The sequence below is a fragment of the Mesoplodon bidens genome (genome assembly GCF_964165515.1).
Source record: "Mesoplodon bidens genome assembly, chromosome: 11".
NCBI lineage: Eukaryota > Metazoa > Chordata > Mammalia > Artiodactyla > Ziphiidae > Mesoplodon > Mesoplodon bidens.
The window spans coordinates 43,655,629-43,679,564 of record NC_138167.1 but is presented as its reverse complement, the minus strand read 5'-3'; the positions used below and the strand labels follow the sequence as shown (position 1 = coordinate 43,679,564).

Below are 23,936 nucleotides of genomic sequence, written 5' to 3'. Positions count from 1 at the left end.
GGCAAGGGCAGGAGACTGGGATGCCAAACTCCAGAGACAGGGACACCAGGCAGGAAAATAAAGGAGATGTGAAAGAGGGGGGAGGGAACCCCCCCAAAGCCATATAATTCTCAATTGCTTTGGTCTTTAATTTCATCGCCCCATAAATGAGGAAATATCAGTTCCCATACTAAATTTTTATCCTCGACTGATAAATATGACGGGGAATTTTCGTTGGGTCCTCGTAAAAGCAAACAGTTTCGATCAAACTGGTGGGGAAAGACTTACACAGATAATACAAACAGAGTGGCCATAAAGTCTCTGCGTTTCCCGCGGGGTGGGACAAATGGCTCCCTGGATTGACTGCCACCGGGGCCGTCCCAAGTCTCATCTGGGGCCTAAACAGACTAACCTTGCTGGGGCCAACCCCTTGTGCCGAGCCCATGGCGACCTCTGTAAATGAAAACACGAAAGCATTTCAAATCTCCCCTGGCTGGCCCTGCCAGCAAGTCACACATTACACATTTTCTTCCAGTTTTCCCGGGGTTCAGGGACCCCTGCGCCTTGTCTCTCACACTCTGGATGACAGATTTCGGCGGATTTCTTTCCAAAGTCGTCTTCTAGCAGCCGCGGGCTTGGGCCTCCCTAGAAGCGATCCAGCCTTTTCACTCCTCCGCGCCAGGGCATCTTGGAGCTCTGGTCTTTTCCCGGCCAGGCTCCAGCCCTTTGGAAAGTCGAAACCCATGGCTCGGTCCAGGGGAAAATGTGGGGCGACCGGAAAGACAAGTTATACTCCAGATTCCGTTTCCTGAGGAAAGGGTAGAGAGTTAAGTTCGCTTTGTGAGAAAGGCGATGAAGAAACGGAAAGAACTATTTGAAACATACCTTGTCCCTTATTTCTCGCTTCCCTTTATTAAAAAAATCGCTCTGTTGAAGGTCGCATTTTGTCGCGTCCGTTGCCCTGGTTTCCTGGTTGATATGAGACTCCCCCAAACCGCCCGAGGCCCCGCGGTTTCCTTCTTTCTCTCTGGGAATGCTCCCTGTTTTCGTTGGGGCAAGGTCAACTGGAAAGCGAGGGCCGCCAGGGCCTGGAGCAAAGCAGCCGAACCGGCTCCAAGGCCAAAGCCTTCCTGCCCCTGAGTTGATAACCCAGGAGCCGCCCACCCAGCCAGGCCCAGGCCGCACTCCCTGGTCGGGGAGCCGGTGCCTTTGGTTGCCGGCTTCCTCCTCCCGCGACCCCTCAATCTCCTCGGAATCCCCCTCTTCCAAGCAGCCCTGAAGTCATCTTGACCTCCTCCCTGGCCTGCCCCAGACACTGGAGATTCCCCGTCAATCCCCACGGGGAACTTGCAACTCAACCAACTTCCGTGACGGGAGGTCCCGAGCTGAGCTCCCAGCCCCAAGGGCCGAGACCGACGAAGGAGGACGCAGGAGAGGAGAAACTTTAGTTCCGTTTGGGACTCCTTAACTTTTTCCTCTCCCTTTCTCTGCCCGCAGGATCCCTCCCCCAAACCTCACCCCACTCCCATCCCAGGGGAAGAAGTGGGGGCGGGGGCCGAGGCGAGGAAAAGAGGAGGTGAGGACGGGAAGAAATACCTGAATCGTGTCTTGACCTTTTAGTTTGAATGTGACTGTTTTGAGCCCCGAGTTGCCTCACCCTCTCACTCTGTCCCGCATTTTCCCCCTCTCCGCTACCCTCTCCCCAAGAGTTACAGGCTGCTTCCCGGGCAAACAAACCCCATTCTCCCTAGAACCCCCTCATCCCCCTCCACCCCGCTCCTGCCCCAGTCGCCCCGGGGGCCCTTCCTTTGTTCGCGGGGAAGGGCTCCGGCGCCCCTACCTCGAGGCGGCTGCTAGGTGGCGCTGTTACTCCACGCTGCGCGCTCCGCCTGCAGACAACTTGACCCCGCTGACGTCACGGCCGTCTGAATCATCAAGGCCATTTTCAAATCCCATTGGTCTAGCCGTCACATGGTGAGGCCCGAATGCGCGGATAATTATGGAGCTGATATTTCCCCCCCTCCCCTTCTTTTCCCTCCCGCCCCTCCAACCGCCCCCCCTCCCGGATGGGGAAAAAAAAAGATGTCAGCTCCTCCGCAGTAGTATTGCTCCTTAAAAACCCCTCTCTCTGAAAATGACATGCCCTCGCAATGTAACTCCGAACTCGTACGCGGAGCCCTTGGTTGCGCCGGGCGGAGGAGAGCGCTATAGCCGGAGCGCAGGCATGTATATGCAATCTGGGAGTGACTTCAACTGCGGGGTGATGAGGGGCTGCGGGCTCCCGCCCTCGCTCTCCAAGAGGGACGAGGGCAGCAGCCCCAACCTCGCCCTCAACACCTACCCGTCCTACCTCTCGCAGCTGGACTCCTGGGGCGACCCCAAAGCCGCCTACCGCCTGGAACAACCTGTTGGCAGGCCGCTATCCTCCTGCTCCTACCCACCTAGTGTCAAGGAGGAGAATGTCTGCTGCATGTACAGCGCAGAGAAGCGGGCGAAAAGTGGCCCCGAGGCAGCTCTCTACTCCCACCCCCTGCAGGAGTCCTGCCTCGGGGAGCACGAGGTGCCGGTGCCCAGCTACTACCGCGCCAGCCCGAGCTACTCCGCGCTGGACAAGCCGCCCCACTGTGCCGGGGCCAACGACTTCGAAGCCCCTTTCGAGCAGCGGGCCAGTCTCAACCCGCGCGCCGAACATCTGGAGTCTCCCCAGCTCCGGGGTAAAGTGAGTTTCCCTGAGACCCCCAAGTCCGACAGCCAGACCCCCAGCCCCAATGAGATCAAGACCGAGCAGAGCCTGGCGGGCCCAAAAGGCAGCCCCTTGGAGAGCGAAAAGGATCGGGCCAAACCCGCCGACTCCAGCCCAGACACCTCGGATAACGAAGCGAAAGGTAAGGCCGCCTGGGCCGTGGCCCGGGTGGGACGCTCGGGCACTTGGTCTTCGTGGCCGGGGCGGGGGCAGGGAGAGGGTTGGGCCGAGGAGGCCCTGGACGGTCTTGGGAATGCGACCCCGGCTTGAGACTCGTGCCTGCTGAGCGCCAGGCTGGTGGCGCCTCATTTGGCTAGGGAAGGTAAGCGGCGAAGTGGAGGTGCCGGCCGGCAGCGGCCGTGGGCGCCGAGACCGGGGTGGTGCGCACGGCGGGCAGCCTGCAGCGTCTTGTGTTGCCCAGGGCGGGGGACCGATCCCGGGCGCGTGCTGGCTTTGGTTTGCTTGCTCTGCGTTCGTGTCCTGGGAGGCTGATGCCCCCCACTCCCCCACCCCCCACCCCCACCCCCGCTCAGGTCAGAAGCATGCAAAAAGCTTAAAATGGCGATCTTGGGCCAGGGACTAGGAAAGACTTGGGAGAAGGGGGATTTCGCTTTACTGCGTTTTCCCAGTTGAAAATTGTTTCCTGCGAGGCGCGATTTGTTGTTTGTGGGTCTGATTTGTGCGTGTGGCTTGGGCTCCTGCGGTTTTTGGCTCGGCCGGGGGCCTCTGGCAGCAGTGCTGGGGCCGGAAGAGGTGGAGGTGAAGGGCTGCCCGCCACGTCCCTCCCTCCCCCAGACGCCCAGGCTGCGTAAGGCGTTGGAACAGGGCATTTGGAATGTTCTAAGTTTTTTGTCTCCCCTTTGAAATTTTGTTTCCTTTTTTTTATAGTTACGTTAAAAAAATTTTTTCCCGTTGGTTTCCAAAAGCAGCTTACAAATGAGTGGTTGGGAAATTTCTGTGTGCATGGTAAGCGGTTTTCTCCTGAAAGGGAGTGAGGCTTTAGTTGGATTTTATTGTAATTTTAGTGGCGAGGGAAAGCCTAGCCAGAGTTCAAGCTCGGGGTTCAAGATTCATTTCTGCTGCAGGTACTGGGGGCCTTCAGGACCCTTCTCTGACACCTGGAGAAAATGTGGAGGAAACGGGAGCAGTGGAGGGAGGCTGAGGAGACTTTCCCTGAAAAGTTGGAGCAAAAAGCATCAGAAAAGGCCCAACTGGCGGGGCGGGGTGGGGGGCGGGCAGGGGATAAACCTGCTCCCCACAGCACTGGCTACTGGAGGCTGTGTGTAAGAAGGGCTCTTTGGGTGCAGAGGCAGATGAAACAGTGAAAACTGAGCAGACTGGGGGCGGCCTGGGTCTTATGGCGCTTTGTATATGGATGCGGTCCACACGTATGCCCGGAGGCGACCTGTGTCACACTCAAACACACGCATGCCCTCTCATACACGCACACGCACTGTTTTGGCGGGTGAGGGCAGACCCTCGCCCTCTTGGGTCTCCTCTGCAAATCAAAGGTGGCCTTGGCAAATCAGCCCATGGAGACCCTAGCCAGAAGGTGGGCACGGGCGTGTTCATGAGGGGGAGGGGGAGAGAGGCACGCATACCCACGAAGCCTTGCTGGTGGCACGTGTGCAGCACAAAAGTTTAATTTTATACCATCTCCGCACACCCCGAGCTTGGTTGGGGTGCAGATTTAGGGTAGGAAAAGCTGTGTTCTAGCCCCACCAAAAGCAAAGTCAAGGTTAACAAGCCTACCTCCTAGCTCAAACTGCCCCCATTCCGGTAGGCTCCCCTTTCTCTCCTGCCATCCCCATACATCTAAACCCTCCCACCCCAACTAATCCCTCTGACTCTGCCTGCTCCCTTCTTGCCTGCCCCCCTCATTTTGGTGCCTCCACCAGGCCAGAGGCAAGAGGGCTTTGAGCCAGACTCCCCATTTGTCATTTCTCCCCTTCCCCCAGACCCCGACAACCCCAATAAAAAATAAATGGCACAGAGTTAGATGTGGAGAGCCTTTAAACAATTTGGCAGGAGGCTGCAGGTGCAGAGGTGGGAACAGAATTAAGGACATTCAAGTGTTTTAAACTGCAGCCTCAAGTTTGCATTTTCTGATGCCTCCTGGTTCCCCTAGGGCCCCCACCCCACTCCCCATCAAGCTACGATCCAGGAACCTGGCAGTTTCATTTGGCATAGAAAGGGAGATAGAACACAGAGCCATCAGCGGAGTCCTTTGCTGGGTGTCCCTCTCAGGTCTCTGGACTCTGGGTTTTTCCCTAGAAAAGATGGCCAAGGTCTCTTCTGCTGCTTGAGGAGCAAGGCTGGTTCATTTCAGCAAGAATTTGTGCCGGGTGGGGGGGGAGAAGCTGTAGATAAGGGAAAGGGAAATACACACCACACTTATAGCATCTCCTGATATAAATAGACACATGTGTACATATCCCTGTGTGTGTACATATGTGTAGGAGTGTGTATCTCTGCAGAAATACACATGAACACGCATGCATACATATCTACATAGACTAGGCAGGAGATTTCCAGGAGGCTGCATTTCCTCAGGATCTCTCTCTCCCTTGACCTTAGGTGTCTGGCCAGGGCAGTTGTCTGAGGATTCCTCAACATGCCCCATGGCTGTTGCCCCTGACCTCTGCTGCCTGCACAAGCTCCCTGCCTCAGGTACTCCTGGGGGAAATGGCCGGGATAGGAAAAGCTGGCAATGGGAGATCCAATGGGGCAGAGTTGCTCTGTGACACTTCAGGTGGGAGCCAGGGCTGGGGATCTGGTGCAGAGACGGCTGCAATGGCCTCTGGCTGCAGAGTCTGGGGCGACATCCCTCCACTGTGTTGAAGGGGTCAAAGCTCTCTGGAAATTGCTCTGGGCAGCAAAGTGGCCTCTGCCACCCGGTCTGAGGCCTGGAAAACACTTTTTCTTCTGGTTGGATTTTTACAGAGCTGGAAAGGAACAGAGAGGAGGCGGGGTCTGGTGAGGCTTAGAGTGCACACCAGGGTCAGCAAGCCAAGGGAGAGCAGGAGTACTCAGAACATGCTAGGTCAAGGTGGATTGGGTGATTAAATTTAATAGACGCGTTGGACGCAAGTACTTTCTGTCTTTCTCCCCTGTAAGTCTAGACCCCAAAGAAATTCTAAGAGCCTTGAGGCCAAGAGGACCCCACCAGCCAGGCCTGTGGGGCGAGAACAGCTCCCCTGTGCTCCCTCAGCTGCCCCCACTGCAAGCTGGCCAAGGCTGCAGTGCTGCGAGGGTTGCCTCTTCGAGGGATACTTATGTAAATAATGTTATTTTTAACAGAGGAGATAAAGGCAGAAAACACCACAGGAAACTGGCTGACAGCAAAGAGCGGAAGGAAGAAGAGGTGTCCCTATACTAAACATCAGACGCTGGAATTGGAGAAAGAATTTCTGTTCAATATGTATTTGACGCGAGAGCGCCGCCTGGAGATTAGCAAGACCATTAACCTTACAGACAGACAAGTCAAAATCTGGTTTCAAAATCGCAGAATGAAACTCAAGAAAATGAACCGAGAGAATCGAATCCGGGAACTGACCTCCAATTTTAATTTCACCTGAACGAGGGGCCTCCCCTCCCACTCACCCTCTTCCCCCATTCCCTCCTTTCCCCGCCCCTCCTCCCTTTGTGCCTGGTGGTATATATATTTTTTCCTCCCTGAGTATAAATGCAACACGCCTGCAAAAAAGGCAAAGACCTCAGACACTCCTTTCAAGAGACCTATGGTTCGTGCTGCGAAGATGTGTCCACCTAAAGCATGAGAAATGGGGTGCTGGGTTGTGGGGTGTGGTGTGCCTGCATAGACAAGGGTGGGAGTGTGGCTGGTGTGTGTGTCAACCCCTCACTCACCCACGCACTCACACATAACATCCCGTTCTCTAGGCAAAGTTAAGGTCGAATCCACCCGATTATAGGGGAAAAAAGAGGGAAAAAAAATCAACCAGAGAAGGTCTGTAATCTCGAAGAGCACAGTCAGAATCGCTCCTTCCTTGCTGCATTTCCTCCTTAGAATAATAGACGTTTTGGAAAGTTCTGCTAGTGTTTGTGTGTTTGTCGTAGCGTCCATCGCCTGCACCAAACCCTCTCTGTGTCTTCACCTCCCAATCGTTCTGAGAATCTGCTTGAAGTCTCGTATTTGTACTGCTTTCTGCTTTTCTCCCATTCTCCCAGCACCCCTACATCCCCCATCCACTGCCATCTCAGAAATTCCATCCAGAGGAGCAAAAAAAATTTTTTTAATTTAAAATAGAACATAGTGAAGGAAAGACAGACTGCCCCTCCCCCAAATATCGCCCTGTCCCTGTCTGGGAGTTGTGTTATTTAAAGATATTCTGTATGTTGTATCTTTTGCATGTAGCTTCCTTAATGGAGAAGAAAATCCTAATAAATTTCCAGAATCATAATCCTCAAATGGGTGGTTTTTTGTTTTTAGTGTTTTTTTAGCGACACCCTCCCCCCAAAGAGGCTGAGTGTGTGGATGTGTGTGTTTTGTGTTTGACTCATCTCCTAGAGCCTTTCTAGGACGTCTCTTGGCGGGTTTAATGTAAGTGAGAGACCATAACGTTGATTTAAATATTATCCAGGTGACCACAATAAGTCAAGGTCATAAAACAGTAATGTCAGGATGGTCTTGGTGCGCGCGAGAGGTGGATTTTATGATCTGCAAATATAATGTGGTGCTGCAGTAAAAGATGCATTTAAAGGTGACTGGAGGAGGGAGAGAGGCAGAGAGCAAACTGCAATCTTGAGGAGCAGACGGATCTGATTGCCTGGGGTGCTGGGCCAGGCGCACCCCACCGCTGCTCGGGGGAACCCCAAGAGCCCCCCACCTATCCAAGGAAAGGAATAAACTTAACCGCCGGAGGGGGACAAGGAGCTCAGCCACCCCCCCTCCGACAGCAGCAGCAGAAGCACGGGCAGCGGCAAGAGGAGGAGGAGGACGAGGCAGCGACAAGGTAAGAGAAGCGGTTTCTTGTTCTTCTGTTGGCGGTGGAGTGGGGAATAGCGGCGTCCCCAGGTGCCCAGCGCGCAGTGGGCAGAGCAGGGTGGAAGGTGTTTCGTGCATCCGCGCTTGCTGAGAGCCCAGGCTTGCCTTGTGGCGGCTCGCAGTGGAGGGCAGTGGCCGTGAGCTCCCCGTCCCCAGCCCGTTGCCGTGGGGTTTGGCGGTCAAAGGAGTAAATTGGTGGTTTTTGGCTTCTTTCTTTACTCGGTCACTTAGGGTCGCCTTGAGTTCGACACATGGGTCTAGATGTCTCTCATTCTGGTCGTCTGCTGGGGGAAGCAGAGGGAGGATGGGCTAGAGAGTGTTGGAGCTTGAAGCTTAGGTTTTCCTACTTTCTGCTGGTTTGGATGTGAGCCTTAGCCAGGCTCTCGGTCCCCACTCTGCCTGGCCGTGGGGCTTTGCCAGGCAAATGGCCTGATTGGAAGAGGCTCTGGAGTGGTTCGGCCACACATAGACGAAGGGAAGCCAGAGTCCAGCTGAGAGACGGAGAAGATCAGAGGGAATCTAGGAGGAGAGCACAGGAGAGCCAGAAGGGCAAGACAGGGGACCCAGCTGGAGAGTGGAAGGACACTCCAGCTTCCCCCAGGGCCAGGGCCAGAGGCAGGGGGTAGCTCCACTGTGGTGCTGGGGGCGGGGCGGGGGTTTGGCAGCTGGAGGTCCCATTTCACCAGAGTCTCTCTGAGCGATTTGTTTAGACTAGCAGCTGATGAGGCAGTCAGATCCCCTACCCACCCAGCCACCCAAAGTCTACTCTCTAGTCCTTAGGGAGGTCGTGAGGGCGGAAAGGGGGATGGGGCTGAATTTCTTCCTTCCCCAACCCCCTTCCCTTCTCCTGATAGATGCAAAGCTGAATCTCCCGCCCTGTTTGCTCAGCTGATCTGTGGCTTAGGTAGTTTCATGTTGTTGGGATTGAGTTTTGAACTCGGCAACAAGAAACTGCCTGAGTTACATCAGTCGGTTATCGTCGAGGGCCCCAACCCACCTATCCCGCTCCTACCCTCCCCAGTGGGACTGCCCCCAGCCCCCCTCCTAGATAAGGCAAAGTGGGTACAGGCTGAGGCGGGCTAGCTGTGAGTGGGGCTACACCACAAGTCTGGAGAACCCCACTTTATCCTGCCCACTCCTCAGCCTGTCCCCATCCCCATGATTGAGGGAGAGGAGTTTTTCCTGCAGCTATTGTTTCCTGGGCCCAGCTGATGGAGACAGACAAAGAAGGTCTAACCAATTCCAAGAAAATTCAGGAATTTGAGTAAGAGGTGGCCTGGCGGGCCAGCTCAGTTGGGTAGCAGGGTGGGGCAGGATGATTAGGAGAGAGGAGACCATAGAAAGAGAAAGGAGTCTCTGGAAGAGTTCGCTTCTCCTACCTTCCACCTCCAAGGAAAAAAATCTGCCTCCAGTCGGCTGGGGCTGGAGCTTCTCCTTAGAAAAGTGGGGTGCCTGGGGTCCTAAGAGTTGGGGAACTCTGAGCAGCAGCTCAGCCACCTCGCCTTCCCCTTTTATATCTCCGTCGCCAGGAGAAGGGCATATTTAGGGTGTTAGTAGGCTGGAGGAAAGCCATCCAGTCCAAGTAGAAACCCCCCACACCTACCCTACTGGGAAACATCAGGGCAAGAATCTGGCTCTGGTCTCTTTCTAGCTGTCTGTTGCCCGTAGGCCTTGGTGTGTTGTGTCTATGCCTGTCAGGCAGCTGCTTGTCTTTGCGCTGTGTGGAAATGTCTGGGTGAATGGAGGCTGCCAGCGCCCACCATTACCATATTGCTGGGGAGGTTGTTGGCTGATGCCAGGGGGAGGAGGGGAGGGTCTGGGTTAGGAAGAATCCAAGCAGTGTGCAACTTTGCAAAGCTTCTTCCCCTCCTTGGCCCCTCTGGTTGCTCAATTCTGGTCCTGGTTACTAGAGAGGGCTCTCCAGCGAGGTTTCTCTGCCTGCAGCGAAAACTGGGGAGGACCAGGGAGAATGGGGAGATACACCCCCGTTCCCAGAGAGACTGGGAAAGAGAAAGCCAGGTTCTTGGTTCTCTTACTTTGGAATTATTATGATTATTAAAACATTATAAACTTTCAGACAAGGGAACAAAATCATGTCCCCGGAACACAACATATACATGGAGTTCTGTATTCATGCAGTTGTCTGCTGGGGGCTTATATGTAACCTTGGATGAGCATGGTTCTCTGTTTCTATATCTCTATCTCTTCCAGGCTCTCTCAGATCCCCTGTTTATATTTTTGTGCACACTCGTGTATCTTTCTCTCTCTCGTGTACAAAGAGACCCCATGGAGACTAGAGGAGAAAATGGGAATAGGGCCTTCCTTCTCCCCAGCTGAAATTGTCAGTCTGTCTTTCTGTCTGTCCCCCAGCCCTTGGTAGGGGAAAAAAATCTCTTCCCTTGGAAGGAAGTGCTCAAATCGCCCTATGGCTCCCGGGGAAATGGGGAGGTTTTCAGAGAGGAAGGCCAGCTGGTACGAGGCAGGCAAGGGCTTCCCCAGTTTGGGAGCCCCTAGCAGTCTCTGAGTTTTCAGGCTGTCAGAAGCCCGGGGCCAGCTGGACTGAAGGGAGTCCCAGGCAGGGGCTGGGTGATCAGGAGTGCCTGGCTTGGAGACAGCATCCCTGATGGGCCGAAATTCACCAATGAACGACTTCTGTGCTTTGGGTCTCTCTGCCCCAATATCTGTTTCAGAGCTGGTGGGCTTATGGGGTGGATGGCCACAGAGCTATGAGCCTGGGGAATGGGGTACATTCTCACAGGGCCAAGGTGAGGGCCAGTCTGGTGGCCAGAGTCCACCAAGGGGCCCTGGGGCCGTGGATCATGGCTAAGGCAAGGCGATTATTTATTCGCTTCGCTGGAAGGGAGTTTTCAAAAGAAACAGCCTGAAGAGGAGGGAAAAAATTATCTCTCATCTGCGGATATTAAGATGGATTTTTATTTCTTAAAGAACCCTCCCCGCCGAGAGTGCATAAGCGTAAACTTAATATATGCTCCGCAGCCCAACTCCAGAAATCGCAATAAAAGTTAAAACCTCCCCTACTGTTTTTTTTTAATTATGATATGGGAAAGAGGAGCAGGATTTATAGAGCTGAACTCTCGGCGTGTGTTTAAGACTTGCAGGAGAAGGAGGAAAAGGCAAGAGCTCGCCAAGGAGAGCCTTGGTCTCTGAGATCTCTCGCCCGCCTGCGGGGGCTCCGGCTTAGCCGGCCGAGCCGCTGTGGCCTCCCTGGGACCTCGGCTCCCCAGCACCCTCCGCCCGGGCCCACCGGCCTGCCTCGGCTCGCTCGGAGATGCAGCCCTTCTTGGGAACAGGTGAAGGGCATTGGGGCCAAGGACAGGGGGCTGCAGGTGGGAGCGTCAGGACACCGGGCTTTGTGCGGGTCCCGTGCAGGGGAGGAGCTTTGCAGCCCCGGGCAAGGCCGCGGCCCGAGGGTGGCCAGTGGGCGCCTTGGCTAGGAAGGGTGTCCGGCCGGGCGCGAGAGCGCGAACAAGGTGGATTGTGTGTGGACTTTGGCCGCAGACGGAGCGGAGCGGGCTCCTGGGCAGAGGCCAGCGGCGAGGCGGGCGACCGGAGGTTGAGTCTGTTGTAAGGACCTTGAGGTCTGTTTGGTGTTTGGGCTGCGGGGGCGGCGGCCCAGAGTGTGCAGCGCGCGGGGCGCGGCGGCCAGCGTGGGCGAGGCGGCAGGCCCCGCACACTTGTGCAGCTGCAGGGCCGGGCCCAGGACGTCTGAACTGAGGCCCACCAAGGGTCAGAGCGTGAAAAATAAATGCAGTTAAAGGTCTTTCTTTCTTTCTTTTCCACGTAAGAGGTCCTTTCTTTTTTGTCTCTTTCGGAGCTACCTGGATTTGGTCCAGAACAGGTTGCCCGCGGGAGGGCCCCGCGAGCGGCAGCGCGCGAGGGAGGGAGAGAGGGAGGGAGGGCGAGGAAGAGGGAGGGAGGGAAGGAGGGCGGGCAGCGGCGGCTGCGGTGGCCGGGGCTTCCCTCCCCCGGCGGAGGCGGCTTCCCTGCATCTGTGGCCGTGGGGAGCCGAGGAGCAGGTAACGAAGGCGCTTCCCGAGGCGGGATTGGACCAAGCCAGAGGGACCGAGTCTTCCGGGTCTCTGCCCAACGCCCTGGAGGGGAGAGAAGGTAGGGAGATCGGCGCTCACCCGGCCTGGCACAGAGGCCTGGGGAATGTTGAACCTGTATTCGATTTCAGGCTCACACTCATGTTGTGAGTCTGTCTGCCTCCGGAGATGAGGTTTGCCTGCATGCCTGTCTGTCCGTCCGTCTGAGACGTCCCAAACCCTAGGCTGTCCTTCCAAAGGCTGGAAAAAATCGGGCAAATTCGTCGGAATGTACACGTTCATTCACTGGATTCTCTGCAACTCAGCGGAGCTGCTTGGTGCGCGCCCAAGTTGGAGGGAGCTTTCCTCCTGCTTTCTGGCTGCCGGATCCTCTGGTTCCCTCCACCATGGGCTGAGTTTCCGGCTCCAGGTTCGCGGCTTGCCCTGAGGTTTGAGGCCAGACAGCTCCTAGTCTGGCAGGGAAGGTGGGGGAGAGACTAGCGGCTCTGGCCCCTTAATTGTACTTCGGACCCTTATTGTCTCTCCTTTCGCCACCTCGGCTTCCTCAGTCTGGGCTCCAAAGTCACTGCAAATTTCCTTGCGACACACACATCACACAAAGATCGGGTAACCAGGCGCCCAAGGCCACGGGGGCTCCGAGCGCAGAGCACCCCTAGCTCTGGGGCCGCTCCGCCTCCAGCCACTCCCCAGGCGGGGAAACCGGACCGGACTGGGGGAGCTGGAAATAGCCCCGTTTGCTGTGGGGCGGCTGGGCAGGGGGCCGGTGGGAATGTAGGCCGTGGCGTTGAGAGGGCCACGTTCACAGCCCCTGGGGGTTTCACTCCTGCTGGGTTTAGCGGCTGGACTCCTAGTGTGTAGGGATCCCGGGTACCCACCTGGGGTGGGTGCAGGACGCTGGTCTCCTCGCCACAGGCCAGGAGAATTCAGTTTCTGCTTCCAGCGCAGGCCTGAGCTAAGAGGAGTTGTGTGTGTGGGTGTGTTTTTCCCAACAAAGAGGGATCAGGAGAGAAAAGGGGGGAAAGTAGAGGGGAACCAAGGAGGGGGCGGGGAGGAGGAGAGGGCAACGGAGAGGTGAACTGAGCCCATTTCAGGGGGAGAAGGAAAATGAAAGCAAATGGAGTACACACAGCCTCCTCCGCGCTGACGAGCCGAGAGCGGGCGCCCTGCCTTCGGGCTCGGGGATGACCCGCTAGGGGACCGGGAAAAGCCTGTTTTAAATTTAATCCGAACTTGGCGGTGTGGATTGAACCGGAGGGAATTTAAATCACTAAAAGGGAGGTGCAGGGCAAAGGGAGGGGATGAGTCTAACCTGCCTGTCTTTCTGTCTGTCTGTCCTTCCCACGGTGGTGCTAGCTTGATTGTGGTCCCAGCTGTCCAGGTCTGAGGTGATGCAGTAAGGGTGCTCCTCCCCCTGAGGGGCCTCTCCTGTGCCCAGTGCCGTCTTTTGGGGTCAGAAGAGAGCTCTAAGAACTAGAGTGGATGCACAGCTGCTAGCTAAAGCTGGGGTCCCCCCCGCCTGTCCCCAACAGGGACTCCCAGTGGCCTCCAGTCCCTTGGGTTCCCCATCGGTAATGAGGAAAATTGAAGGGAGTGGTGTGGGTGAGAGGGAGGCTGGGAACCGGGCGGGAGATTCAGCAGGCGTAACTGAACCTGGGAAGACAAACCCCTCCTGCCTGGTGCTCCCACATCCTTTGTGCCCCGACACCTACAAGCGTGGATTTGGGGGGAGCCTGAAGGTCTGCTTCAGAGCCCTGACCTGCCACCCCATCTCCAAATGCAGAGAAGGGGGGTACTACCCATATGCAGTTGTGGAACCCGAGGGACCTCGGCCTGGTGGCCTGGTGAACTCAGGGACTCCCAGCCTCTTCCAGCCCCCCTCCTCCTGGCTGCCTCTCTCAGCAAGGCCTAGGCAAAATGGGGCATTGGTGGGGAGGGGGCTGTGGGCGAGGCCTGCTTCCTGATCCACAGCTGTGTCTGTGCCTGAGTGAGGAGGGTCTGAGTTCACTCTCCGAAATGAAGGCGACATTCTCCCCTCAGTTTGACAGGGAATTTGACGGCAGCAGAGTGCGTGGGCCTGGTGATCCAGGCTGCCCCACTGCTGTTGCCTCTGCTGGGTGGGCAGGCAGGGTGAGCAGGCTGCTCAAGAGTTGAAAAGAAGGCGGTGACTGAAGTGGGTAGCAGAGAAAGGGTCATCTGTTTACAGCCAGTATGTCTGGGGTCTCTCCCAAATAGTAGAGGCCCACAGGAGAGGGGCTGTAGGGGCATCTTTCTTCTAAGAAGACTGAGGTTGGGACAGATGGGCTCTGTTCCCTGGCGAAGACGCAAAGAAGGAGCGGGTGTGAAACCTTCTCCTTCCTCATGTCTTCTTTGCTCCTTGATGAGTCCGTGGCTCAGCTCCCAGCTGCCTGGGCAGCTGCCTGGGCCGAGATAGGGTTCTATATCCCAGAGGCCTGGTGTACCCACCTCAGCAGGTCGCCCGGGAGAGGCAGGAGAGAAGGCCTCTTCCTCCTTTGTGTCCAGACAGAAGTGGCCGCTGCGCCCGGAGCTGGTCCCGCGGCAAAGGCCCGGCCAGCCAGCGGGCTGCACAATGCCACGGCTGCTCGGCCAGCCCGCGCCCTACCCCGTCCTGCCTTCCTGTCACCGCCCTTCCTCCGGCTCGCTCTCTGCATGCCTTCCTTTCCCTGCTCTCTCCCTCTTTTCATCCTGCCTCCTCTCTTTTCTGTAATTCTCCCCTCTTTCTTTCTTTTATCCTAATCCGTTTTCTTTTTTCCTTCTCTCCTTCCTTCCTCCCTTCCTCTCTATGGGCCTGGCGCCGTGCTTCAGTCTTGTTGTCTCAGGCTGTCTCGGGCTCAGTCTGTCTCAGGCTCTGTCCTCTGATGTCCCCTTGGTCGCAGTCTGGCCCCAGGCCCTCTGAAGGCTACACAGCTCTGCTCAGCATTGCCAGCAGTCACCCAAGAGCCAGGCAGGGTCCCCAGCCGCCTGGGCTGGGGGAGGTGCTGATGGCGCTGGGGATTTGGAGGAAGCCTCGGCAGGGGAATGGGAATCTCCTGTCTTTTCCTTGAACTAGTGAGGGAGAATTTTTGATTGACAGCTAACCCCCGACTCCATCAAGGCCAAAGAGGTATGCTGTTTCTTGGTGTAATTTGGATTTCCCAGACCAGTCCAGTCCGGGGCAGGAGAACATAATCAGAGCCGAGGGTAAAGAGGCTGAGGTCCCGGGTCGTCTCTCCCCAGCCGGGTACTTCTCACGTCACGCGCCCCCCATGCGTCGAAATCCCAGCCCTGCTAGACCGAAAAGGACATAACCGAGGTGGTGGTGGGGGGAGGTAGGGACTGGGGAGGGGGCCTGGCAGGCTGGGGTCAGTGCTTCGAGCTGCAGATCTATCCTTCCCCTTCAACTTCCCCCCACCCCAAACACACATATTACACTCTCTGGGACACCTCTCTCTAGCCCTTCTCCTCCCCAGAGGAGACACGTCGACAGAGATGTGCGGTGTGGGGGGGAAGCAGCCTCTGCCCCCCACCCCTGGCATTTGGTCCCTTCCTGGGGACAAGAGGGGAAAGAAGGGCAGGCATCTCGGATCTGGGAAAACTCATCCTTCCCTGCTGCCTCAGAACCTGTGTCTTAGCCTCAGCTCCTGCCTCACTCCCCTAGCGCAAACTGGACTCTTTCCTGCTGACCCTGAAATTGTACCCCTCCTTCAAACTCACTCTGCCCTGCCTAGGGTATATCTGTCTCTGGGGACATCACCTGCTCTTCTCCCCCGCCCCCAGCCAACTTCCCTGCCCCCTCTCTTGCACCCACACTGATAATTTCCTGCTTGCCTAAAGCCCACTTTTGCTAAACCACCATGGGACAGTGTGATGGAAAGCAGAGGGCTGGGCAATGAACCCCAGATTCAAGGAGGAGGGTAGCGACCAACTTATTGGGGGGAGGAATCCAAGTTGTATGATCTTCCCTACAATCACACTACCCCTCCAGAATTCCTGTGTCTGACTCCAAAGAAATTGCTTTCTCCCATTCCTCTGTAGCTTTTTTCCCGTTCCAAAAACAGCCTACAATTTTATTTAATGAAAGACACATTTATGAACAATCAAATGATCCTCATAAAATTTTTATTGAAGGACGTAAAAACAAGCTACTTGCCCACGACCGAGGTCGCTCTCTCGCCTTGCCCGCTCTCACCCTGGCTCTCTGCAGACAGAGCCCTGGAGTGACTTCTTTTTGGGGGGCGGGGGAGGGCAGGATGTCTCAGAGGTGGAGTTGGGGGCAAAGGAGGGCGAGCAGGAAGACGGGATGGGGACAACCCACTGAAGTTGTTTAGGTCTCTCCTCCACTTCTTCAGGCTGGCAAAGAAAGATAAATAGATACAATAAATTTAAAATAAAGGCGTTTGCGTATCTGTGCCAAAGCCAAGAGAGAACTTCTGGTGACAAAGGTGTACGAGGTCCCGAGGTCCTACCCCTCCCACCCGCGGACCACCTTCCCCAAGCTTCCCCTGTCCCAAATTTGGGGGGCTGAGTTGGCCACTGGCAGAAGGACGCTCCCCTTCCCCTCCTTCCCTCCCTCCACCCCAGCTTCCCCAGTCCCCTCCCACTCTCCCTCCCTCGCTGCTGCTGCTCCTGAAAGAAATACATACATACACACTGTTTAAAAACGTATTTTTAAAAGCCACGTTCGGAAGTGACAATCGCTGATCTCGGCTCGCGCAGAGACTGCGGGAGCGTCGGGGCCGACAGAGACGGATTACGTCAAGAAATAGTTCCTCCACCTACCTCGGCCGGCCTCTCCGCCCCTGCGGGGCTCCCGCGCCCAGCTCGGCCCCGGGGGTCCGGAAACCCTGGCTTCGGGGAGTGGCACTTGCACCCCATCAAGAAATCCTCCCGGGGGTGGGGGCGGAGGCCATCTGTTTAGGGGTGGACACGAGCCAGGGGCTTCTCTGCTGAGATGCGAGTTGTCCTGAGGGGGTGGCCGGGTCCTTGGGTCCAGAGTTGCGAACCCCCAGGAAAACGCAGGTCGCGGGGATCAGCAGAGAGAAGAGGGTGGGAGAAGGTTAAAAAAAAAAAAAAAGCCAGGAAAAAAAGCCCCTGCGCATTGATCCGCGCCGTATTTTTGGGTAAATACGATCACGTGGGGGCCGGGGAGCCAATGAGCTGCGGGGAAAAGGCTGGAAAAATAATTACCTGCCTTGATTGTTCTGTGAGCAGATAAAAAGTACATATACAGTTCATACAATAATCTTATGTATGTAAAACCCTGTTACGATGTCGGCGACGGGGCCCATCAGTAACTATTACGTGGACTCGCTCATCTCTCACGACAATGAAGACCTCCTAGCGTCCAGGTTTCCGGCCACGGGGGCTCACCCCGCCGCCGCCAGACCCAGCGGTTTGGTGCCGGACTGTAGCGATTTTCCGTCCTGTAGCTTCGCGCCCAAGCCGGCCGTGTTCAGCACGTCGTGGGCGCCCGTGCCCTCGCAGTCGTCCGTGGTCTACCACCCGTACGGCCCCCAGCCCCACCTCGGCGCCGACACGCGCTACATGCGGACTTGGCTCGAGCCGCTGTCCGGCGCCGTCTCCTTCCCCAGCTTCCCGGCCGGGGGTCGTCACTACGCCCTCAAGCCGGACGCCTACCCCGGGCGCCGCGCCGACTGCGGCCCGGGCGACGGCCGCAGCTACCCGGACTACATGTACGGCTCGCCCGGGGAACTGCGCGACCGCGCCCCGCAGACCCTGCCCTCGCCCGAGGCGGACGCCCTCGCCGGCAGCAAGCACAAAGAGGAGAAGGCCGACCTGGACCCCAGTAAGTTGGGAGCAATTTTCCTTTACAACCCGCGCGGGAGGGGAAGGGAGGCCGGGCGGGGGGAGCCGGATTACAGCCCCTCGGAGCGGCGCAGGGAGCGCGGGAGAGGGGCGAGGGCGAGGGGGTGAGGACTCAATAAAAGCGAATTACCTTGGGGAGCTTTCAGGGGCAGGAAGGTCTGAGAAGGGGGCCCAGGGAGCCAGGTTCGGAGAAGGTTGAGGGGGGCTCCTCTCCCAGGAGCTGGCTTTGATGAGACCCCCGCCCGCACACCCCCAGCCCAGGCTTTTTGGCTCAGTCGCTACTTTCGAAGAAATGCAGACAGGGCCAGGGGATGGGGTGGGGGCAAGGTTCATTTTATGGTTTGGGGTGGGATGGGGGAGAGATGGGGAGGACACTGGGGGCAGAGAGGAAATAACCCCAAGGAGAAAAGCCACCCCCCTACCTCCCAGGCAGTGTAGGGGTCCTCACCCCACTAGAGATTCATAAAACAGAGGGTCCATGGGCTTCTCCCCCAGGAACACTGGGTGAGGGGTCTGGGGGCTCTCCCAGCCTGGGAACTTGGAGAGATCAGGACTTCCAGAGTTGGGGGAGAGAAGTGGGGTCCCAGCCTCCTTAAACTTGAGAGCCCTCTTCTGAGCGTCTGCAGGAGAGAGGGGTGGGAATGGGGGTCAGGGATGAGGAGTGGGGAGCGGGAAGCGGTATCTCCCCAGATTAGAGAATTGTACACACACACACACACACACACACACACACACACACACACACACACACGCCAATCAGGGAAACAGGAGCCATCTGAGTGTTGCAAAGAAAGGCAGGGGTAGGTGAGGTGAGGTGGGGTGAGGTGGGGTGAGGTGGGGTGGGGGGACAGGTGAGGGCTGCAGGTCCAGAGAAAGAGGAAAGAAGGGGAAACAGCAGGGGAAGGGGTGCAGCCCCTGGGTGTGAGGAAGTGTCTGGGGGAGTCCCAGGAGGGGGTTGCAGGAACTCCTTTCCTGCAGCCCCATAAGGGGCCAGGGCCTAATTATACCCCTCTGAAGGCTTCCCTCCTTGCCCTCAGCTACTCCCATAAACCTGAAATTGGAGGCTTCGCTCCTGCAGAGCCTGTCCTGGGGCTGGCAGGAGGAGGGGGCACTGGGAGCCAAACAGGGAAGCTAAGATATAGGGGAGCCTGTCCCCAAGGCCAGCAGCTCCCTGGGGAGAGGAGAAAGGCTTTTGCCATCCCAGCATCACTCTGAGAATTCGCCTCAGCAGGGTTGAATTCTGAGAGCGCGGAGATGGGGCGCTGGAGAGGGTAGTGAGGGGCTTGGGGACTCTCAGGGTCAGGAAGCAGAACTGCTGAAATTTCAGGACTTGGTCGTGGGCTGGGAGGATGGGAGGGGGCAGAGGAGGAGGGAAGTGGGGAGGAGAGAGACCTCGCTATAAAAATAAAAAACAAGAGAGAGAAGCGTTTATGGGCCTATGAAACGGTTGGGAATTTGGACTTTTTATGGGGATATTCTCAAATTACTACTCCTGAAGCTGAGGACCAGACTGTAGAGGCTTTGATAGCTTCGATTTCCTATCGTTTTAGGTGCTGGAAACCGAGGAGGGGGAAGATGAGGGGGGAGAACGCAAAAGGAGTAAGGGGGGAAATTCCTCAAGCAAAACGTGCCCAAATTCAGGTTCAATTATTGGGTTTGGGGAGCCTGGCTGAGGCTGGGGGTGGGGTGGCAGGCGTCCTGGACTGGAAAGGGGCTCCACTGACCCCTGCCTGTGTTTGGCCCTCCAGGCAACCCCGTGGCCAACTGGATTCACGCCCGCTCCACAAGGAAGAAGCGCTGCCCCTACACCAAGTATCAGACGCTGGAACTGGAGAAGGAGTTTCTCTTCAATATGTATTTAACCAGGGACCGTCGGTACGAGGTGGCCCGGGTTCTCAACCTCACCGAGCGGCAGGTCAAAATCTGGTTTCAGAACCGGAGGATGAAGATGAAAAAGATGAATAAAGAAAAAACCGACAAGGAGCAATCCTAAACCCTGCCCCAGCCTGCTGCCCTGGCACAGCCAAGGGAAAAACAAAAAACCCACAAGAATACCCCAACCCAGGCGGGAAACAGCACGAAAAAGAAAAGGAAAGAGCAAGATAGAGAAAAGCCAGTCGGCTTAAAAAGAAAAAAAGGGAAGGGGAGAAGGAAAACTCTTGCGATTTGGGAGGGTTCAGTGTTGAGAAATTGGTGTTTTAGTTAGTTCTACCCAGCAAGGAGGAGGAGGCCGGGAGAGAAAGCGCGTTCTCTTCTCCCAGCGCAACTGAAATAAATGACACACAAATGTGATTTTTTTTCTCCTTTCTTCAGAGAAGCCAGTACTTGAATCGCTATATTTCTATTTTTTTTCTCCTGTGTTGTATTTGGTCTGGGCCATCCTTCCCCAGGCCTGGGGTGCTCTGCGTGCAGATTTTGTACAAAAAAAAAAAAAAAAGACACACACATATACACAAGAATGCTTCCCAGCCCAGAAGCTGAGGGGCGAGGGCCGGGGACCATGCCGCAGGCTGGGTCCGGCGGCTCAGGCCAGCGCCTCTGGCGTGTACATAGCAGTGTCTCCTCATCCCCAGAGTCCGTCCTGTAACGTGCTTCTGTTTGTTATGGTAGAACAGCTCTGTGTTAATATATCGAAGTCACTTAAAAAACCAGAAACCCAACCGTATCCAGTTCTCGTTATTTCTCCTCCCTGTGGCTCCCAGGCTTCTGGCGTGGAGGAAGCAAGTGCTTAGATCCTTTGGGGGAGGCGGGAGCCAGGCAAGGGGCTCCCTCTGCTTCGGAAGGGCAAGTCCCTGCCGCTTCTCCAGGCAGGGTGCGATGGGGCTGAGGGCTCCCAGGGTGCAGTGGAGGCTGCCGAGTCCCGGGTCCAGCTTGTGCCTGCCCAGGCTGGCTGCCTGTGAGTCTCCTGGTAGCTCGATGGGAGTCCCTGGGGGTGGGGGCACACCATGAATGGCTTTCCCTGGCTGTAATTAATTGTAATAATTTATGAGTACATGAGATCGGAGGGAAGAGATAGGTAAAGATGAAAGTTGGGTGCTGGGTGAGGGCCCGGGCTGGATTCTTGCCCGGCTGCATCGGTGCTTTGAGGGGTGGCTTGCGGGTGGGGGGGGGCAGTGCTAGGGAGGGTGTGTGGTGAATGGTGAGGAAGAAGGCCCAGCAGGCCTTAGGGAGCCAGACAGGCACTGGGCATTGAGAGTGAAAGAAGGAAGATGCAGAGAGAGGGTAGGGAGGGAAGAAAAGGAGGAAGGAAGGAAAGAAGGAAGTGGGGGGCAAGGGAGGGAGGAAGGGAGGGAGGAAAGAGAAAAAGAGGGAAAGAAAGAGAAGGAAGGGAGAGAGGGAGGAAGGAGAAAGATGGCAAAACCAGAATCAGAATTAGATTTAGTTTCTACTTCTCAATGTATTCTCAGCTCCTCTCTCTCTCTCTCCTCCACCTCCTGGTTCTCTCTTTTCTAATCAATCTCTCTCTCTGGTGCTTATTTTGAATGTTGATCTGGGGGTGTCGGGGTTATGCTGAGCGGCTGCAGCATTTCTGGGAGATGGTGCAGCTAGGGCCCAAGGAAGCTGGTCAGGGATTAGCCAGGAATGGGGTGTTCTCTGGTGGCTGTGGGACCCAAGGGGCAAGGATGTGGGGATGTGTGTGTAACAGCCCAATGGGGCTGGTTGGCTGCATAGCACCCCAGAGCGCCTTCCCCAGAACCGGCAGTTTTCATCTGCTAATCAGAAGCAGACTCAAGCTGCCGGGTATGACTCGGCCCGGCGCCCCCATTCTCGGAAATCCCCCAATCTGGAAACTATTAAACTCAGACTGCTTGAAATATAGCCCTTTAATATCTCGGGCTGCCCATTCTGGCGAGGGTGCAGAATGTTGCTCTGAATACTTGGGGAATACCACCGTAGGAGAAAACAATTGGGGACCCCAGTCCCTGTGCAGCTTTCTCCATGGCATCACCTTACAGGACTGGTGAGGCACTTGTAGGGACCAGCCCCTTCCCCATCATTTGAATCTCCTACTCCCTGCTTCTACTAAATACTCCAATTTCGGGAGCTGGAGGAAGGTGGGAAGAGGTGAACATTTTGTTTTGATATTTCCTCTCGTCTTCCCCGCTTAAGAGACCTCCCCAATTCCAGAAGCGATTGTTTTCTCGGTCCTTTTGAAAGGTGCTTTGCCTGTAGTTTTCTCTCTTTTCTCCCTTCCTCGCTCCTCCCCTGGGCCATTTTGCTGTTCTGGGACCCTGGCCTCAGTTCCGCACCGGGCGGAGGACAAGGCACCCGTCTCCCTCGGTCCTGACCGCCGGGACTCAGGCTTCTCTCCGGCCCGAGCTCGGCGGCGTTTCCGGGCCTCCACCCCGCCCCTGCTCCAAGGCCCTGTCGCCTCCCCTCGTCCGTCCGTCAGCGCGGCCTGCTTCCTGCGGCCCGCCTGAGCCGGCCTTGCTCCGGGCAGGAAGGAGGGCCCCGAGCTGAGCGTGGGATCCAGAGCAGGCCCACCCGGTCCAGCCCACTGTTCAGTACCAGCTCGGCCTCCAGCCTGCAGGTCAGGATTGGATTCTAGTTTTATTTATTGTCATTTGTGAACTCAAACCACCACAACACAACACACATCTGGGGAAAGAAACGAAAGCTGGGGAGGAAAGAGGGGCTTGCAAACGCCCCCCTGCCCTGATCTTCTCCTCCCACCTCTCCTCTGCTCCTTTGTCAGAATCACAAAACCCTAAAGGTTGTTCCACTTGGGAAGGCAGAGGATAGGTACATTTCCGCGGCCCCGAAATGCCTCTTTTATGGCGCTGTTTGTCTCCCTGCGCTGGATTCTGAATGGGGCCGAACAAAACAGCAGCGCGGAGCTGGCTAGACGTCTGGGCTTAATTGTTTTATGGTTTAAATAAGGTGGACACTCTTTCCTTTGAAATCGGATTATAGGAATGTTTTGTCTATGGTCCACGGAGAACAGGACCCCACTGGCTGGGAGGGAGAGAGCGCGCGCGTGAGAGAGAGGGATGGGCTACAAACCAGGGGGCAAAGAGCCGGGAGAAGTCAGAATCCCACCCCAAAGTCCTGCAGGCGGCAGCGGAATAGGCGGTGCGGAGCCAGCGGCAGGGTAAGAGGAGCGAGGAGTTTAGGGTGCGCGCCGCGGGCAGGCGGTCGCGGGAGCTTCGGGGCGTGCATCTGCGTGCGCGGAGGTGTTCCGAGGCCAGAAATGCGCCTGAACGCGGGGGAAATCGCGGCAGTTCCTTTTCACAGTGTCTCTTAATGCGGGAAGGGAGGGTGACAGAAAGAAAATAGTGTGAAACCTTTGACAAGGTTTATTTCGAGAAGTTAGAAAACAAAAGAGAAGCGGTCCGGAGGGAAATCCCTTCCGGGGACCCCTCTCACGCGCACCCATTTGGAAACTCCTTCCTCCCACCTCCCACCTTTGGGTCAAGCCTGGGGACCTGCTTGCTCTAGCTGTTGGCTTTTTCCCGGCCGGACTGCATTGGAGCAAGTGGACGCGAGGTGGCGCTGTTGCTCAATGTTAGAGGCGGCGGCGGTGCCCCCGCCGGCCTGGCCGCACTGACGTTTGAGGCCCAGCCCCGAGGAGCAGCGACAAGAAGGCCCGGCGCCCCGGCCCAGCCCGGCCCCTCTGGCTCTGAGCAAATCAATCCTCTCACCTGTGAGGTGTAAATAAATCGAGAGTGGCGGCGGGAGATGGGCCCTCGCTCTGGCAGCAGACTCGGGAATCTCAGGAGGGCGGGCGCCGAAAATAATCGCTTTGCGGAGGAGATAAGCACGAAGCAGGCAGCGCGTAATTAACACGAAAAGGCAGAATGACCCGGACAAACGACCATAAATCCGTGGTACCTAAGAGGGCGGTGGAGGCCTCGGGGCGAGGGACAGAGACGCCCCAGCAAGGATGGCTGCTTGCGGTTCCTTTATATCCAGGCTCCCGGAGAGAAATCAACCAGATACGCGTAAAAGAAAAAAACAGTCAAATGAACGAAAGAAAGAAAAGGCGAGGGACGCCCCCCCTCCACCCCGAAAGGGGAAACCAAGTCCAACCAAGGATTTCGGGACTGGTGGGCTCTCGGAGCAGACGGTGCTGGCAGCACACTCGGGACAGTCACATTCCAGGACACAAAGGCCCGGAAGACTAGTTCTGTGGCAGGGTTTTCGCTGGACCATAAAGTGTCGAGATATCCCCCCAGCCCCTAAAAGATAAGGCGCAGGCCCCAGAGCGGATCTGGCCTGCCCAGCCTCCTCTTTCCCGGGGGGGGGGAAGAGAAAGTATTTATGACAGTCCCCAGTGACCTAGAAGCTGGGAGCCCAGAGTCTGTCTCGTTCAGCTCAG

General features: G+C 56.5%; 3 protein-coding genes and 1 long non-coding RNA gene across 9 annotated transcripts in view; 3 read left to right on the top strand and 1 right to left on the bottom strand.

The window, feature by feature from the left end:
- Positions 1–2,030: 2,030 nt before the first annotated feature.
- On the top strand, positions 2,031–7,151 carry HOXC10 (homeobox C10). Its single transcript, XM_081248239.1, has 2 exons — positions 2,031–2,864; positions 6,023–7,151. Exons 1-2 carry the CDS (start codon positions 2,114–2,116, stop codon positions 6,298–6,300), a joined length of 1,029 nt encoding a protein of 342 aa, XP_081104365.1. The 5' UTR covers positions 2,031–2,113; the 3' UTR covers positions 6,301–7,151.
- Positions 7,152–7,496: 345 nt separating this feature from the next.
- HOXC4 (homeobox C4) overlaps positions 7,497–23,936 on the top strand; it is a 64,058-nt gene continuing 47,618 nt past the window's right edge. For 2 of the 5 annotated variants that reach the window (XM_081248235.1, XM_081248231.1), the window contains exon 1: positions 11,790–11,855. The gene's annotated coding sequence lies outside the window, so the exon portion shown is untranslated. Of the gene's footprint in view, positions 7,696–11,789; positions 11,856–23,936 lie in introns of those variants that run through there. The other 3 variants (XM_081248238.1, XM_081248228.1, XM_081248230.1) reach the window with 3 other exon arrangements.
- HOXC9 (homeobox C9) lies at positions 16,860–19,902 on the top strand. The gene is made up of 2 exons (XM_081248240.1): positions 16,860–17,597; positions 19,366–19,902. The coding sequence occupies exons 1-2, from the start codon at positions 17,060–17,062 to the stop codon at positions 19,608–19,610; spliced, it is 783 nt and encodes a 260-aa protein (XP_081104366.1). The 5' UTR covers positions 16,860–17,059; the 3' UTR covers positions 19,611–19,902.
- Positions 22,156–23,936, bottom strand: part of LOC308625049 — a 3,977-nt gene continuing 2,196 nt past the window's right edge. Inside the window, exons 3-5 of one of the 2 annotated variants that reach the window (XR_014017045.1) lie at positions 23,450–23,531; positions 23,260–23,358; positions 22,156–22,857 (exon numbers count right to left, since the gene is read on the bottom strand). This is a non-coding gene — a long non-coding RNA (uncharacterized lncRNA). Of the gene's footprint in view, positions 22,858–23,259; positions 23,532–23,936 lie in introns of both variants that reach the window. The other variant, XR_014017044.1, reaches the window with a different exon arrangement.

Bases quoted from the DNA above. Each gene is read 5' to 3' on its own strand.
- HOXC10 (XM_081248239.1), top strand. From the start codon at position 2,114: ATGACATGCCCTCGCAATGTAACTCCGAACTCGTACGCGGAGCCCTTG. The intron at 2,865-6,022 runs GTAAGGCCGCCT...TATTTTTAACAG, and splicing joins CTCGGATAACGAAGCGAAAG to AGGAGATAAAGGCAGAAAAC.
- HOXC9 (XM_081248240.1), top strand. From the start codon at position 17,060: ATGTCGGCGACGGGGCCCATCAGTAACTATTACGTGGACTCGCTCATC. The intron at 17,598-19,365 runs GTAAGTTGGGAG...TTGGCCCTCCAG, and splicing joins GAAGGCCGACCTGGACCCCA to GCAACCCCGTGGCCAACTGG.